Source organism: Geotrypetes seraphini, chromosome 2 (assembly GCF_902459505.1).
Source record: "Geotrypetes seraphini chromosome 2, aGeoSer1.1, whole genome shotgun sequence".
Classification (NCBI taxonomy): Eukaryota; Metazoa; Chordata; class Amphibia; order Gymnophiona; family Dermophiidae; genus Geotrypetes; species Geotrypetes seraphini.
In genome coordinates, this window is record NC_047085.1 from 10714244 (window position 1) to 10732105 (window position 17862).

Below are 17862 nucleotides of genomic sequence, written 5' to 3' on the forward strand. Positions count from 1 at the left end.
GGGCCTAGCCAGAGGAGTTTAGTTTTACTGCATTCACTCTGTAGCCCCCAATATCTCTCCTCACTTATCTCCCCTTGAACTCCGTTCCTTGGGTAAGTCCTTCTCCTCCACTGCCAACTCCAGACCCTCCTCCCCCCTAACTCCTCACCTTCCCACGCACTTTTTTACATCCCTGGCAAAAAGGTTGCGGCTTGCCTTGGCATTGGCGCCATCTCTGATGTCAGTTCCGGGACCTAGGAAGTGACATCAAAGGGCAAGCCGGCACCGACACGGGAATGCTGCTCACGCCGGAGAAGTTAAAAAGCTACCAGGAAAGGGAAGGGGGTGCGCTTGTGGCAGGGAGTGGGGGTGGGATAGAGGGTGAGGGAGGGGCGCCACAGCCCCCGGTGCCACTCGTCCTTACTACGCCACTGGCCGCAGTAATCAGCTCTGTAAAAGAGGGCCAAAGTGACGCCCATGATCAGCCATCAAAACACTGCTCCATGCCACTTACCCCCATGACTTCTGCTTAATGGTGTATTTCAAGGGGGCAGAGGGTGGCGCAGTGGTTAAAGCTACAGCTTCAGCACCCTGGGGTTGTGGGTTCAAATCCACGCTACTCCTTGTAGCCCTGGGCAAGATACTTAATCCCCCCATTGTCCAAGGTACATTAGAGCCCACCAAAACAGATAGGGAATATGCTTGAGTACCTGAATAAATTCATGTAAACCATTCTGAGGTCCCCTAGGAGAATGGTATAGAAAACTGAATAAATAAATACTGTGAAAAGTTTCAGCCTCTGATAACCAGAGCTGGTATTGTGACATCATAATGCCTCATTTCACCAATAAGAGCCAACCTCATCAGTGACGTCACAATGGCTGGATTGTCCTACACTTGGATCCCTTTTGCTACATTTTGATTTCTGGAGTGGTCTTGTAGTTAAAGCTACAGCCTCAGCATCCCCACGCTGCTCCTTGTGACCCTGGACAAGTCACTTAATCCCCCCATTGCCCCAGGTACATTAGATAGATTGTGATCTCACCAGGACAGACAGGGACAAATGCTTGAATACCTGAATAAATTCAGGTAAACCGTTGTGAGCTCCCTTGGGAGAATGGTATAAAAAAACTGAATGAATGAATAAATCAATCTTATGTTGATCAAACAGAGCCATACAAGCGACGTATACAAAACAGACACATAATCTGTTTGCTGTTGTAATAGAAGCTGTGTGTAGGCTAGCCCCCATTTGTTGGGGTGCAAATGTGTGGTGATATCCCAGGATCGAGACACCCCACACACATTTCCAGACTGGGTTCTGAGCTTTCCCAGCTGATAAATTAGGTTCATGTATGTTTTTCTTTCATAGTATTTATTTACTAGTGTTTAAGCCCGTTACATTAACGGGTGCTAGTAAAGCCTCCTTTCCTCACATGTCCCTTATTTTCAGCCCCAGCCCCCTTCTCCCATCTTTTCCCTTTCAGCCCCAGCCCCCTTTTCTCACCAGCAGCATTTCCCTCTCCCTCCATTTTCCTGTGCAGCAGCAGCAGCATTTCCCTCCCCCAATCCACTTCCCTGTGCAGCAGCACCTCTTCCATGCTCCCCCTGTCCCTCTTCCCTGCTCCCCCGGTCCAGCAGCACCTCTTCTCTGCACCCCCTTACTGCCTTCCATACTTTGTCCCTCCGAAGTCAACCTGCCTGCCACCTATCTCCGTGTGCAGTAGAACCCTCTCTCCCCCCACCACTATCGCCGCTGTGCAGCCAACCCCACTGACCCTCCCACCGCGAGACGACCGTCAAACCTACTGGCTCCAGCAGCGGCCGCATCACACTAAAGATGCTGCTTCGCGGGCTTCCCATGCTCTGATTTCCTCTTCCGGTGTCTCTGACGATGTCATCAGAGACGCGGCAGAGGAAATCAGAGCATGGGAAGGCCGCGAAGCAGCGTCTTTAGTGTGATGCAGCCACTGCTGGAGCCGGGAGGTTTGTGCGTCTCGCGGTGGGAGGGTCAATGGGGGTTCGTGTGCACCGGGAAAGGGTGCACGTGAGGGGAGGGGGGCGACAAAGGCGGCAAACTTACAGGGAGGGAGTCGAAGTGTGCATGTGCACTCTTGCCTGCTGAGGACCTACAGATCATGAAAAACAGAACCACGCAGGTAAGAGTGCGCATACGCGCTTAGGGTTTTATTATATTAGATATACCACTTACAGCCTGAAGTGGTTGACATTCAGGTACTCAAGCATTTTTTCTCTCTCTGTCCCGGTGGGCTCACATTTTGCCTAAAGTACCTGGTAGTACATTTGCAGTGATGCCAACTCAATTCCGGTCATTGCTTTTCACCTTTTGACTAGTGTCTCTGTTTTCCACAGAAGGGCCACAGTCAGAGATGGATCTTTGTGAATATTCCCGGAGGCTGCAGACAGGCTGTGCGTGTGAACATGGGGACTGTAAGTGTACAACCACGAAGGGGGTGGGGGGTGCGGGTGGGCAAGAGAATGGGCGTCTTCTTAAGTCTATATCTATGGGCAAACTTTACCGTTATTTATTGGAGCTTTAAATGAGGTGCATGGCAGGAGTCGTTCTAGGGAATATTCTGAGCAGTGGTATAAGGCAGGGGGGTGGATTGCGGGGCGCAGGAGGGGTTTCATGAGTGATCTGGGCAGTGGTATAAGGTGGAGGTGGAGCTGGAGCTGGAGGTGGATTGCAGGGGACAGGAAGGGTTTCAGGAGTGATCTGGGCAGTGGTATAAAGTGGGGGTGGATTGCAGGGGACTGCTGTGAACTTCACAAAAAGGGTGCCACATAAACATCTCACCAGAACTCCCTTATAGGATATGGTGAGCCCCCCCAAATTCAATATATCTTCCTGTCTACAACCCCAATAGCCCTTATGGCTGCAGGTGGCATCTATATGGCAGTATAGTAGGGTTATGGTGGGCTCATATTTTCCACCATGAATGTACTGGTTAGAGTGGCTTATGGGCCTGGGTCCTCCTCTCTATGGTTCACTAGCCCCCCCCCCCCCCAGGCTACTTAAGCCACCTCTGTGCAAATCTACTAGACTTTCCTATAGCAGGTGCTGATGTTCCAGAGGCAGGTATGTACGTTTTTATTCTGAACTTTGTGGGGGTGCGACGTTGTCAGTGAACACAGGAGGAGTGTGTTGGGGTCTTTACTTTGTCCCTGCGGTGGTTATCTGGTCACTGTCAAAATCTTTTTGGCACTTATACCTGCTTTTACATCATCTAACTCACGACGTATAAGTTTCGCCAAGGAAGTCTCGTCAAACATTCGATTATTGCTGCAGGACGGCTAAGTCTAGGTCGGCCCACATCCCGCCCTAATCACTCCTCCAAAACACCCCTTTCAGCTCTGGGCGCACAGCGGGGTTTAGAGGCCTAAAAAGTCCCTGGATACGTCCAAAATTATTGATTATCGGCACTTGGACGATCTGTCTTTTAGGTCGACCAAGTGCCAACTTTTTAGACATGTTTTTAGTTTTGATTATGAGCCCCTTAATATGTAATAGACAGTCCTTCCTCAGAAGAGCTTACAGTCTAATTTGGACAGACAGACAAAACAAATAGGACAGATAGAGGTTGAGGAGTTTCTTGCAGAGAGAATGATGGGATGGACATAGGTATTTTACGGTGAGTGGGAGTTAGGAGTTGAAGCAGCCTCGAAAAAGTGTGCTTTTAGCTTGGATTTGACGACTGCCAGAGACGGAGCTTGATGTGTTGACTCAGGTAGTCTGTTCCAGACATATGGTGCAGCGAGACAGAAGGGACGGAGTCTGGAGTTTGAAATCTTTTGCACAGAATTCCACCAGGAGTAAGCGTATGCTGGGAGGGGGGGAAGTGCAGGGGACTGGAGGGTTGTGGGACTAATCCGGGCAGTGGTATTTGGTGAAAGGTAGAGGGCAGGACAAAATATGATTCACGCTGCTGTAGATGTGGATATTTACCCAGTGTTCTTGATCTTTGCATTGATTCCTTCCTGCAGAGAGTAGATAATAAATCTATAACTGTGACCCGTTTCATGTGCATTTGCCTAAGTTTTCATGCACTGATAGCCTGCTCTTGAATTTCTTTCTGCCAGACCCTTGGTGATGTCATTCACAATTTGTGCAAGAGACTCGGGGTCAGTAACCAGGAGCAAATGGCTGAATATGGCGTTACTTGGGCAGAGGATGCAGGTTGGTTCATCTTTTTGATGAATAAAAGACCTTTTTTCACTGACCTGCTCTAGCTGACCTGGGCAAAAATGGAGGTGTTCTGTTACCATGCAATGCGGTACATGAAAAATAAACTGAACGTGAACGAAATGTGAATTAATGCCAAGTGGCAGTGAACGAAGGCCTAGTAGATACTGCCCCAATGGACTTGCTGAGAAGAGATTTCTAAGAGAGTGAACGTTTCGCTTAGAAGACCCCCACAAAAGGGATTACCCCAGTCAACATCTGGCATAGGAAAATAAGAATAGCCTTAATGAGTCAGACCAATGGTCCATCAAGCCCAGTAGCTTTTCTCTTAATGGCCAATCCAGGTCACTAGTACCTGGCCAAAACCCAAGGAGCAGCAACATTCCATACAGAATCCCAAGGAGTAGCAAGATTCCAGAATCCCAAAGAGTAACAAGATTCTAGAATCTCAAGTAGTAGTAACATTCCATACAGAATCTCAAAGAATAGCAAGATTCCAGAATCCCAGAGAGTAACAAGATTCTAGAATCCCAAGGAGCAGCAACATTCTATACAGAATCCCAAGGAGTAGCAAGATTCCGGAATCCCAAAGAGTAACAAGATTCTAGAATCCTAAGTAGTAGCAACATTCCATACAGAATCCCAAGGAGTAGCAAGATTCCAGAATCCCAAAGAGTAACAAGATTCTAGAATCCCAAGTAGTAGTAACATTCCATACAGAATCTCAAAGAATAGCAAGATTCCAGAATCCCAGAGAGTAACAAGATTCTAGAATCCCAAGGAGCAGCAACATTCTATACAGAATCCCAAGGAGTAGCAAGATTCCGGAATCCCAAAGAGTAACAAGATTCTAGAATCCTAAGTAGTAGCAACATTCCATACAGAATCCCAAAGAGTAACAAGATTCTAGAATCCCCAGAGAGTAGCAACATTCCATGCTACCGATCCAGGGCAAGCAATGGCTTCCCCCTTGTCTTAATAACAGACTATGGGCTTTTTCTCTAGGAAATTGTCCAAACCTTTCTTAAAACCAGCTATGCTATCCGCTCTTACCACATCCTCTGACATGTTAAAATCATCTATAGGAAGTACTTCCTGTTTCCTAGTTGTATTGTGAATGTCTTTAATTAAATCTCTATCCACTTCTTCCGCTTATGAAAGAGGCCTGGATATCCCACCAGAGCACGGCTATGGGCGGTGAACAACAAGAGGTGCGGGAGAAGGGAAAGAGGCCACGGGTGGGGCACCTTTCACCCTCGCCTACGCCACTTTCACAGGCATGAGCGTACACTGCTTTTCCGACTGTGGCTATCATTGGCTGTGGTAATGATAGGACGGGCTTGGGAAGCCCAGCTCTAGGTGAATTTGCCCTGATTAGGCTTTTGAATGTTTCCTGTTGTTCTGTGCTCTTTCTGGAATGACAGAGAGTCTGGAGAGCCCCCTGAACCCCTCCCTATACATCCTGGACCTGCTTCAGGAGATGGAGACCCCCGAGAGAATGTCCCTGAAGCTTTGGTTCTACCAGATACATTGGGAATCACCACTGGAGTTCAACAACAAGCTCTGTGTTGACCTACAGTACCACCAGGTGAGAACGTGGCTCACTATGTTCACAAGAGGTAAGAACGTCTATGCAAGATATGGACGGGTAGGAGTGTTTCTGGAATTAGAAGCAGGTGATGGTCTCACCATGGAGACATCTGTGTGTGTGTGTGAATGAGTGACTTCAAGATGTTTACAAATATTCCATTCCATTCCATTACATTACTGATTTCTATTCCGCCTCAACCTTGCAGTTCTGGGCGGATTACAAGAGACAACTGGACATTTCCAGGATAATTACAGAGAGAATTCTGGTCATTTCCAGGAGAAGTTACAAGAATAATGGAGCTGTATATTTCAAGAGCTACAAGATGCTGTACAAATAGGAAATAGTGCAGATCCAGTATATATACTGTTAGGGAAGCAGTTGACATGCTTGAGGCTAAAGAGAAGGGAACTGGTGAATGGGGGAGGAGGGGGGAGTTGCGTTGAGGGGGGTCCAGTTGGGGTTAAGCCATCTGTATAAATTTTTTGAATAGGTGGGTTTTGATTTCTTTGCGAAAATATTTGTAGTCGTTTGTTGTTATCAGCTGGTTGGAGATAGTGTGGTCCAGTTTCGCTGCATGCATCGCCAGCAGATTGTCAAATATCTTCTTGCGCTGGGTACCTTTGAGTGGGGGGTAGGTAAAAGGGGTCTTAGTTCTTCTTTGCCTAGTGGTGGTGTTTTGGTACAGGCGGTTGTTTAGGTAATTGGGGGCTGTGCCATTTATTGCTTTGAATAATAGACAGTATAGTTTGAATTGAATTCGTGCTTGCATTGGCAACCAGTGTGAGTCCAGGTAGGCCGTGGTGACGTGGTCAAATTTTCTCAGTGAGTAGATTAATCTGAGTGCAGTGTTTTGAATTGTCTGTAGTTGTTTTATCATTGTTGCAGGGCAAGGCAGATAAGAGTATGTTGCAGTAGTCCAATAGACCTAGTACTAGGGATTGGACTACTAGCCTATATTGCTCTTTGTCGAAGAATTTTCTGATTTTTCTTAAATTGTGCATGGTTAGAAATGCTTTCTGGGTGGTCTTGTTGATTTGGGCCTGCATTGTGCAGCATCTGTCTATTGTTACTCCTAGGAGTTTTAGGGTAGATTGTATAGGGTATTTGGAGGCGTTTATTTCTAGTTCTGTGATGGAGGGATTCTTATCCTTTTCAAGCAGTAGAAATTTTGTTTTGTCAGTGTTCAGCTTCAATTTGTGATCTGCCATCCATTTTTCCACTGCTTGAAGGGTTTTTTCCAATTTTTCTGTAGAAGTTGGGTCAGGAGCATCAAAGGGTAGGAGTATGGTGATGTCGTCAGCGTAGCTGAATGAAGTTACATTCAGATTGTCTAGGGTAGACCCAAGGGAGGATAAGAAGAGGTTGAAGAGAGTAGGTGAGAGTGGTGATCCTTGAGGAACTCCATAGGGGTTGGACCATGGTTCTGATTTAAGATTGTTTGACTTTACTCTATAAGATCTGTATTTATGGAATCCTTCGAACCAATTGTATACCCTGCCTGAGATCCCTATGGCTTCTAGTGTCTGTAGTAGGATGGTGTGGTCGACCAGATCGAATACTGCAGATAGATTGAGTTGAATTATCAGCATCCTTCTGCCTTTGCTGAGGTGCTGTCGGGCTGTGTCTAGTAGGGTTACTAGTAAAGTCTCCGTGCTGTGATTGGATCTGAATCCCGATTGAGAAGGGTGGAGAAGATTGTGGTCTTCCAGGTAATTTGTGAGGAATTGTGCAACTAGTCCTTCTATAAGTTTGACGTATATTGGTATTGAGGCGATGGGTCTATAGTTAGCGGGGTTATCTATAAGGTCTTTGTGGTCCTTCACAATTGGAGTGATTATGATTTCTCATAGGTGCTGCGGGAATTGACCTTCAGTGAGTGTAATTTGGATCCATTGCATGAGGCTGGCCCTAAATTTAGGGGTGGCGTTGGTTATTAGATATGTGGGACAATAGTTCAGGTCGCATGAGGCATGACTGTATTTTTTGTAGAGTCGAGTCTGTCCAGTTTACCGCAGGGAATTCGGTCCAGGTCCTGTCTGCTTCAATGGCTTCTCCTATTGGGGGATTTGTTGTTATCTCGTCGAGGAGGGTGTGTGTGTTATTGAAGATAGTCCTGATTGTTGTAATCTTGTTTTTGAAGTGGTCTGCGAGTTGAGTGGCTGTTGGAGGGTGCTTTCCTTGTGCTGCTAGGTAAGGTTTGGTGTTGGTGAGGTTTTTTACTAGATTGAAAAGTTTTTTTGAGTCTATGGACTCCATGCCTACCAGCTTGGAGTAGTAATCTTTTCTTTTTTCTTTGAGTTTGGTCTTGTATTGTTTGATTAGACTTCTCCATGCTATTTTGGATTGTTCTTGGTTCTTTTTTTCCCAGTTTCTTTCCATTTGTCTGCAGTGCCTTTTGAGTTGGAGCAGTTCAGCGTTGAACCATTTGTCTGATTGTCTGCAGATTTTATGTTTTGATTTTATTGGAGCTAGCTCATTTAGGATTGTTTTGCTTAATGTTTGCCATTGTGGTATGAATTCTTTGGGGTCTATGGAGTCGATTGCGGGATCTGCTTTGTCCCAGAAAGTGGTTGGTTCGATTTTTGTACGGGTTTTGATGGGGGATTTGTGGGGTTTGTGTTTATAATTGCATTGAGCCCAGTTGATGTTGAAGGTGTATTTATAATGATCTGACCAGAGGGAGGGGATCCAGGATCCGTTTGAGATGTGGATTTCTGGTGTTTGAGGTTGTTGGGTCATGAATGCAGCAATATCTAGTTAATGGCCTTTTTCGTGAGTTGGGTTGGGGGTTGAGTATTTGGTAGGATTGCGTTTTGAGGTAGGCGAGTAGGCTTTCTGTTTGATTGGAGGTATGGTCTTCGAGGTGGAGATTAATGTCTCCTAGTAGTAGGTTGTAAGTTGATGTTAGTGAATTCTGGAAGATGAAGTCTTCAAGCGTGTGTTTTGTAGTGCTCCATTTTCCTGGTGCTATATAGCAGAGAATACAGGTTATGGTGTCTTTGAGTGTATCGCCAGATAGTTGGCAGGCTAGTAGATCTAGATCGGGTGTCGTGTGTTTGTCTAAGACTTTTATGTTGAGATTGTTTTTGGCTAGAATTGCCAATCCTCCCCCTCGCTTTTTTTCTCTGCAGATAAGCTCTACTTTGTATCCCTTAGGGCAGAATTCTGTTATGCAAGGGACTGAGTCAGATATTAACCAGGTTTCAGCTAGGAATAGGTAGCCTAGATGTTCTTTGATTATCCAGTCCTTAATGAGGTCTGCCTTTGGGTTTATCGATCTTATGTTCATATATGCACAGGCAGTGGCGTACCAAGGGGGGGGGGGGGGGGGCGGTCCGCCCCGGGTACCAAGCCCTGAGGGGGTGCTCCCGGTCCGGTCCAGTTCCCCCCCCCTGCGCCGGGTGTCGCATCTGGAAACAGCCTGCAGCAAGATCGCGATGCCAGAGATCTTTGCCTGCTTCGACTGTTTCCTCCGCCACGGTCCTGCCCCTCCTCTGATGTCAGAGGAGGGGCGGGACCGCGGCGGAGGAAACAGCCGAAGCAGGCAAAGATCTCTGGCATCGCGCGATCTTGTTGCAGGCTGTTTCCCCAGGGCAGTAGCGTACCAAGGGGGGCGAGGGGGAGGTCCATCCCGGGTGCCGCCTTAGGGGGGGGTGCACAGCTGGCCCGGTCCCTATCGCGCTCCTACCCTCCCAGCGAAAGCAGCATCGGCGCCATTATCGAAAAAGGTAATGGCGCCAGGCCTTGGAGCACCAAGGCAGACCGCTTCTCCCCCCTCCCAGCCGAAACCCCGCTGACCATCCTATCTCTCCCCCCCCCAAGTGAACCTTTCCGACCCTCCCAGCGAAAGCAGCAAACCTCCCTCCAGTAGCGTCGGCTTTATCCTCCCTCTGCCGCATCACTGATGACGTCATCAGTAACGCGGCAGAGGGAGGAGAAAGCCGCGAAGGAGGTTTGCTGCTCTCGCTGGGAAGGTCGGAAAGGTTCACGGGGGGGGGGAGATAGGAGGGTCAGCGGGGGTTCGGCTGGGAGGGGGGAGAAGCGGACTGCCTCGGTGCTCCATTACCTTCTTCGGGCAGCAGCAGCGTTTACAATTCGCTGCTGTTGCCGGCTTCAGGCCTTGTTCTCTGCCTGGTCCTGCCTACTTCCAGTTTTCATGAAGACAGGACCCGACAGAGAGGAAGGCCTAAAGCGGGCAACAGCAGTGAATTGTGAATGCTGCTGCTGCCCGATGAAGTTCAGGACATCAGGACATCGGGGAAGGAGCAGGGAGAAATCGGCTGCTGGCTTGGGGGTGAGGGTAGGGAAAGAATCGTGGAAGTGGAGAAATCGGCACGATGGCTTTGTGCGGGCTAGGGGGAGAGAGAAAGAAAGGAAAAAATAAAGAGGGGGGGCCAGGGGGAGAGAGAAAGAAAGGCAGAAATAAAGAGGGGTCAGGGGGAGAGAGAAAGAAAGGCAGAAAGAAAGAGGGGGACCAAGGGGAGAGAAAGAAAGGCAGAAATAAAGAGGGGGGCCAGGAGGAGAGAGAAAGAAAGGCAGAAATAAAGAGGGGAGCCAGGGGGAGAGAGAAAGAAGAAGGACCAGAAGAAGGACCAGAGACTCATGAAATCACCAGACAAAAAAGTAGGAAAAATGATTTTATTTTCAACTTAGGGATCAAAATGTGTCCGTTTTGAAAATTTATATCTGCTGTCTATATTTTGCACTATGGCCCCCTTTTACTAAACCGCAATAGAGTTTTTTAGCGCAGGGAGCCTATGAGCGTCGAGAGCAGCATGGGGCATTCAGCGCAGCTCCCTACGCTAAAAACTGCTATCGCAGTTTAGTAAAAAGGGAGGGGGAATATTTGTCTATTTTTGTATAGTTGTTACTGAGGTGACATTGCATAAAGTCATCTGCCTTGACCTCTTTGAAAACCCGTGGAATATAAATGATAATTAACATTTTCTCTGCGTACAGCGTGCTTTGTGTTTTTAAAATTTTATTGTTGGTAGATCATTTTGACTTGGCCACAAAGGTAAGGGGGAGGGAGGGAGGGGAACTGCTGAAAGACATCTAGTAATCCTTGCAGGCTTGACTGCAGGGAATTATTTTTGTAAAATCATGTTTTGTTATGTGACTGGCATTATCTAGACTTTAATTTCTATGAATGAATAGAATGAAAATGATATAAAATTACTTGCTTGTTTTTATGTGCGTGCGCTGAAGGAAAGTGGAGAGAGAGTGGGCTGAGGATGCTGAAGGGAAATGGGGAAGAGAGTGGGGAGAAGACGCTGATTTATAAATTGACAATTGTACAGAATATTGTTTCTTTTTATACTTTAATATAAACAATTCAAGGCTTGTGTGGATGGAATCAGGTGGTTTGCGGGGATGGGGACCGAGCTTAAGGGGATTAGTCCAATAAAATTGTATTTTTTTATTTCTCATTATTTGTTTTATTTTTATTTGTTAATTTATAAAGTGGTGATTGTTATGTATCAGTTTTTTCAAATTTACATCTACTATCTTTATATTTTGCACTGTTTTAGAGGACATGTGTTACTGTTTTTTGTGGTGTTGCATTGTATCCAGGGTCTGGTTTCTTGGCGGATCAGTTTAACTTTTGTCTACATATTTCTATTTTTAGTTTGTGATTATTCCATTTTGGGCGAGGGTGTATCTCTGTTCTGTGTGTATGAAAAAGACATAGTTTTCAGTTGGCATTGACTACAGGACCAATTGACTGTGCGGGATCTGGCTTGTTTAGTTTTACAATGTATGTGTTGGTGTTCTAGTGCTCACTGCAGTGTTTAAGATGCAGCATTTTCCTAGGTACACTCTTGTGGTGCGATATGTAGATCGGTACTAAAAATCATATTTTTCATATAGATGGGGGGGGGGGGGGGGGTGTCAAAAAATGATGGGCCCCGGGTGCCACATACCCTAGGTACGCCACTGTGCACAGGCTATTGATGTGTAAGTTGTATTGGGATTGTGGGTGCATTTTGGATGGAGGAGGCTTCTTGGTTGTGGATGGGTGTTATGGGTTGTTGTTTTTGGCTTGGGAGATGGCCTTTTTCCCCAACTGGGGGGGAATGCTTTTGTAGGTGATCGTTGAACAGTCTATCAGATTTCTGGGTGGATGGGGTTTTCTTGAAGGTTGGATGTGCCTGTTGGACTCTGTCAGAATTGGGGGTGTTAGGTAGGGTCTGTTGGATGCCAGCAGTGTGTTAGCAGCTGACAGTATCTGCAGCTTCTCAGTAGAGGGTGGAAGTGGGAATGGTAAAGATACCATCTGCCTGTAGTAGTAATTCCATTCCACACGCCAAAGGGAAGGGAAACCCATTGGAAGAAGCCTGCTATGTCATGACCATTTCTTCTTTTTGGGTCCTGGGTGCAGGTGCTGAAGCTCTATGAAACAGGTCAGCTTCTGATGCGTAAGGAGCACGCACCCATCTCCCAGTCTGAGCTGGCCTCCAGGATGGCAGCACTGAAGCACCGGGCTACCGGAGCGTTTCATCCGCCCAACAGGTAAATTTGTCTGCAGGAGTTATAAGGAGAGATGTCAAAACGTTCACAGTCTACAAAGATCCTCACCCAAGGAAGACTCAGTTCTATAACATAGCACTAACATTTATCCATCCCTATTGTGTATACTCAAGATACACAGTACAGACCCCTCTCCAAAAAGTATCCACATCCAGACCTCTTTCCCAAAAATATCCAACTCAGATATTGTACAGACCCCTCACCGAAAAATATCCACATTTAGAGTTCATAGTACAGATATGTTCCCCTCCAAATATCCAACTCAGACATTGTGCAGACCCCTCTGTCAAAATATCCATACCCAGGGGACATACTACAGACCTCTTTCCCCAAAATATCCTGGTATCTTTTTTTATAGTTTCAGTTCTTAGTTGGGGTGGAAGAGGGTCAGCATGAACTAGAGGATTAAGGAGGGGTCAAGCCTCAATCCATCCAGTAGTCAGATGGTCATTCAGAACATCTTTTAAAAAATTTGAACATGATTGAAGCAGTACTTCTTTTTAGGGTTGGATGTCTTCCTGTTCCATTATCGCAGAAAGACATCCTAATTATGAGCCTGTCCTAGTCCTGCCCAAAACACACCCACAACAGGCCTCCTTCCTATTTGGATGAACTCAGTGGAAAATGTCCATAGAAACATAATGGCAGATAAAGGCCAAATGGCCCATCCTCAGTAACCATTATCTCTTTCTCTCTCCGAGATCCCACATGCCTATCCCAGGAACTTTTGAATTCAGACACAGTCTCTGTCTCCACCACCTCTTCTGGAAGACTGTTCCATGCATCTACCACCCTTTCTGTAAAAAAGTATTTATTTAGATTACTCTGGAGCCTATCTCCTCTTAACTTCATTCTATGCCCTCTCATTGCAGAGCTTCCTTTCAAATGAAAGAGACTCGACTCATGGGCATTTACGCCATGTAGATATTTAAACGTTTCTATCATATCTTCCCTCTCCCGCCTTTCCTCCAAAGTATACAGATTAAGATCTTTAAGTCTGTCCCCATACGTCTTATCACAAAGACCACACACCATTTTAGTAGCCTTCCTCTGGACCGACTCCATCCTTTTTATATCTTTTTGAAGGTGCGGACTCCAGAATTGTAAACAATATTCTAAATGAGGTCTCAGCAGAGTCTTCTACAGAGGCATCAATACCTCCTTTTTCCTACTGGCCATACCGCTCCCTATGCAGCCTAGCATCCTTATAGCTTTCGCTGTCACCTTTTCAACCTGTTTGGCCACCTTGAGAACATCACATACAATCACGTCCAAGTCCTGCTCTTCTGTTGTGCACATAAGTTCTTCACCCCCCAAACTGTACCGTTCCCTCAGGTTTTTGCAACACAAATGCATGTCTTAGCATTAAATTTTAACTGCCAAATTTTAGACCATTCTTCAAGCTTCACCAGGTCTTTCTTCATGTTATTCACACCATCCGGTGTGTCTGCTCTATTCTGCCTTTTCAAAAATCACGATTTAGATGTTTTTGGTAGATGTGTTTTTGGCCATTTTGAGACATCTATCTGCTTCGAAAATTACCATAGCTCCTAAGTATACCACTGCTTAATCATGAAGAACTGAAACCTGAGACTATACAGGTCTTCATCTGCCGATATTTACTATATGATTACTATGTAAGTTACAAGGTAAGGAGTGCTTCCCAATTGTTGACTTGAGATAGCTACATGAGGACAGACTCAGGCAGTGCTAGAATTCCCACTTCATCACCTCATGTATTCTCAAACCTCCCTTTTCCAGGTATGAAGTTCAAGCCTCTATCCCTGTGGACCTCTGGCCAGCCTACAGCGAAGATTACTGGTTGAGGAAAGTCCTGGCGTATCTGGCACAGCTTCTGGAGACAGGAATGTCTCACTTGGAGGCCAAGCAGCACTTTTTGGGTAAGGAAAAGGCGGATCTACACTAGGAAGCAGAACTTCAGGTTGACTGTAGGCCCCAGCTGTGCATGAAGGTTGGATGCACTACATGGTGGAGTGGTGCACAGGTGTACAGGTGGTGGTTGCAGCCTGCAAACTGAGTGAGAATCAGCTCTGGCCTTCAAGATCTAAGGTTAACGAGGGTCTGATGCTGTAACCACCAGAGGTTCATCGTGTGCTGGGGTAAATTGTGGCCTACACCCCCTCCCTGAAGGCCTGCATGTCCCCCCCCTCTGAAGTCCTGCCTGTCTCCCCCCTAAAGGCCTGCATGTCCCCCCTTGAAGGCCAGCCTGTTCCCCCTGAAGGCCTACACCCCACCCCTGAAGGTCTGCATGTCCCCCCCTGAAGACCTGCCTGTCTCCTCTGAAGACCTGTACCCCATCCCTCCCGGAAGGCTGCACCCCCCTGGAAGGCCGCAACCCCCCGAAGGACTGCACCTCCCCCCACTTCCGGAAGGCCTGCGTGTTCCCCCTGGCCTCCCGGAATCAATCTTCCTAACTTCAGCAGCCAGCAATAAGATCGCTAGCGCTAGCGATCTTTGCAAGCTGGAGTACGGCTTCGGAGTGTCTTCTCTCTGCTGCGGTCCTGCCCTTCCTCTGATGTCAGAGAAGGGGCGGGACCGCGGCAGAGAGAAGAGAGCTCCAAAGCCGTACAGCAGCTTGCAAAGATCACTAGTTCCAGCGATCTTATTGCAGGCTGCTGAAGTTAGGAAGATTGATTCCGGGAGGCCAGTGGGGAAGACGGACAGCAGCGGGAGGCCAGCGGGTAAGCCACTTCCCGACTGACCAACCCCACTAGCCCTATAAAGCAGGAGCGGCAGGCCAGCAATAGGCAGCACTGCCGCTCCCGCTTTAGTGGAGAGGGTCAGTCAACGAATCGGGAGGCCAATTGTTTGTCAGGGTAAATCGATTCGAATCAGTTCACCGAAAAGGAATCGATGAATCGATTTGAATCGTGAATCAGGCAGCACTAGTGTATATGCCTAAAAAGACTAATGATGAACACATCACCCCTATGAGGTCACGAAAAAATATTGAAGTAGTGCCTTGGGTCTATATAAGGGTATTCTCTGTGAGTTTGGGATTACAAGGAAGACCATGGTGCTGCTGGGGATCTGAAGAGCAGGCTTTGGTGCTTCAGAGGGGTCTATCAGGGAATCCCTGGGTGACTTGAAGGGCAGGTTCCTGGTGCCACAAGGGAGACCCTGCTCTGCAATGAGAACCATAGGACAGGCCTGGTGCTTATGGGGATCTGCAAGGCAGACCTTGGTGCCACAGGGGGTCTGCTGGGGAGGCTTTCTTTGGCATTCCATGAACTGGGGTGACACAGCGAAGGGACCAGTCTTATAGTTTTCCTCTTGGTTACAGACATTGCTAGCGCCTTCCCACTGTTTGGGACAACCCTGCTGGAGATTGCCAACAGCGGTGTGCGAGAGACACAAGAACGGTTGCCCACAGCTGAAACCAACTCTGATGAAAAGGTGAGCAGTAGAGGCTGCAGTGGATACGTTGCTGACATCATCTCATACCAAGTCATAAGATTTCATCTAATAATATCATTGCAGGGAATCTATAGCCATTAGGTATTACTCAGATAGTGCAGAGACCCCCAACAGACAGCAGAGCTGGCTCTTCAGCCTCCTCCGGTGACCCGTCTCAGGTCGACTAAGCCACCTTTGGTTTCCCATCCAGGGAAGGAAGCCTGGCTCTAAGCCAACAGCTGCAGGTTAGGTTCTGGAGAGGTTCGACCTTCTTCCTCCTGGCCACCCTCACAGCTTCTTTCAGGCCCCGCGTCTCTCACACCTCAGCCCTTTAGAGCAGAGCTACGGACTGAGGGACAGTCTCTGCAGACATCGCCAGAAGAGTTTTATGGTATTCCCTGAATGCCAGTCAGCTTTATCAAGTCCACGTTCTAGAATTTTCTAGAGAAATATGTCCTTAACTGCCCTGAATTTAGCAGTTCACTGTTGTATGGAACGGTCGCCCCGTCACATCTGTACAATGGTGTTTTCTTGAGTACCATGTAAGTAGAAATGTGTCATCTTTCTTTTCAGCTTTGTGCCTGCTTTGTGTAACATGTTTATCTGCATTCCTTTCCCCTTCCCCTTTTATATTATCACTGTGTTTATTTATTTATGTAGTCGAATTTCAAACCCGTCCTCCCAGATGAGCCCAGAACGGGTTACAAGTTTACATACATAGTAACATAGTAGATGACGGCAGATAAAGACCCTAATGGTCCATCCAGTCTGCCCAACCTGATTCAATTTAAATTTTTTTAATTTTTTCTTCTTAGCTATCTCTGGGCCAAGAATCTAAAGCTCTACCTGGTCCTGTGCTTGGGTTCCTACTGCCGAAATCTCCGTTAAAACCTACTCCACCCCATCTAAACCCTCCCAGCCATACAAGGTTACTACCTCTTCCTAGCTCCCCTTCCTTTCTCCTGTCTCCTCCCCTGCTCCTCTTCCTCTAACGCCTTGCTACCCTACCGCTCCCTCATCTCTGCCCTCCCTTCCCTTGCTCCCCCTCCCTTCTCTCTCTACGTCCTCTTACCTGCCTCTTCTTCGAATGCCTATAATTTTTTTGTCCTGTAACTTTACTGTGAATGTCAATTGTAACCCCTTCTGAGCTCCCCGGAGAACAGGACAGAAATCATAAGAATATAAGAATTGCCGCTGCTGGGTCAGACCAGTGGTCCATCGTGCCCAGCAGTTCACTCTCGCGATGGCCCCCTACATATGTTCTGGTTCAGCAGGAACTTGTCTAACTTTGTCTTGAATCCCTGGAGGGTGTTTTCCTCTATAACAGACTCCGGAAGAGCATTCCAGTTTTCTACCACTCTGGGTGAAGAAGAACTTCCTTACGTTCGTACGGAATCTATCCCCTTTCAACTGTAGAGCGTGCCCTCTCATTCTCCCTACTTTGGAGAGGGTGAACAACCTGTCCTTATCTACTAAGTCTATTCCCTTCAGTACCTTGAATGTTTCGATCATGTCCCCTCTCAATCTCCTCTGTTCGAGGGAGAAAAGGCCCAGTTTCTCTAATCTTTCACTGTAGGGCAACTCCTCCAGCCCCTTAACCATCTTAGTCGCCCTTCTCTGGACCCTTTCAAAATAAATAAATGCAGATATACAGAACAAATTTAAGGAGGAAAAGCAATAGTAGAAATTCCTATGTACATGTTTTGGGTACTGAACATGGAAGCATGGCAAACGAGGGGCTACAAAGATGCAAATTCATATTTAGGATGTACAGAACAACAGACTGAAGGGAAGAACAGCAACAGAGGGATGATTCTTATGAACTGCATGGAGGAATGAATACATGTTTTGGGGGCGGAGCCCAGCTGCATGGCAAACGATAGGCCCTTTACGAAAAGGAGGTAGAAATACAATGTAATCGAAGTAAAGGACAGTTTTAGGCATTCTTGGCATAGGTACCTTGTTTCCCCGAAAATAAGCCCTAGTCCTTGGATTCGCCGGCAGTTTCTCTTCTCTCCCTCATCAGTAATGCGACAGAGTGAATTCATGGGCAGACAAGGCTGAAGCGGCCTGCTGCCAGCCTGAAGCTGTGTAGGGAGGTAAGTAGGGCTCGTGGCGGGGTTCCGAGGGGAGGGTGAGA

At 47.1% G+C, this 17862-nt stretch overlaps 1 protein-coding gene across 1 annotated transcript in view; it reads left to right on the forward strand.

Annotated features, from left to right (window-relative positions):
• Positions 1–17862, forward strand: part of LOC117356049 — a 191373-nt gene that overhangs the window by 155218 nt on the left and 18293 nt on the right. Inside the window, exons 11-16 of the mRNA XM_033935309.1 lie at positions 2353–2430; positions 4081–4177; positions 5608–5771; positions 12157–12287; positions 14067–14206; positions 15610–15722. Of these exons, the coding sequence (XP_033791200.1) occupies positions 2353–2430; positions 4081–4177; positions 5608–5771; positions 12157–12287; positions 14067–14206; positions 15610–15722 (723 nt within the window). The remainder of the gene's footprint in view (positions 1–2352; positions 2431–4080; positions 4178–5607; positions 5772–12156; positions 12288–14066; positions 14207–15609; positions 15723–17862) is intronic.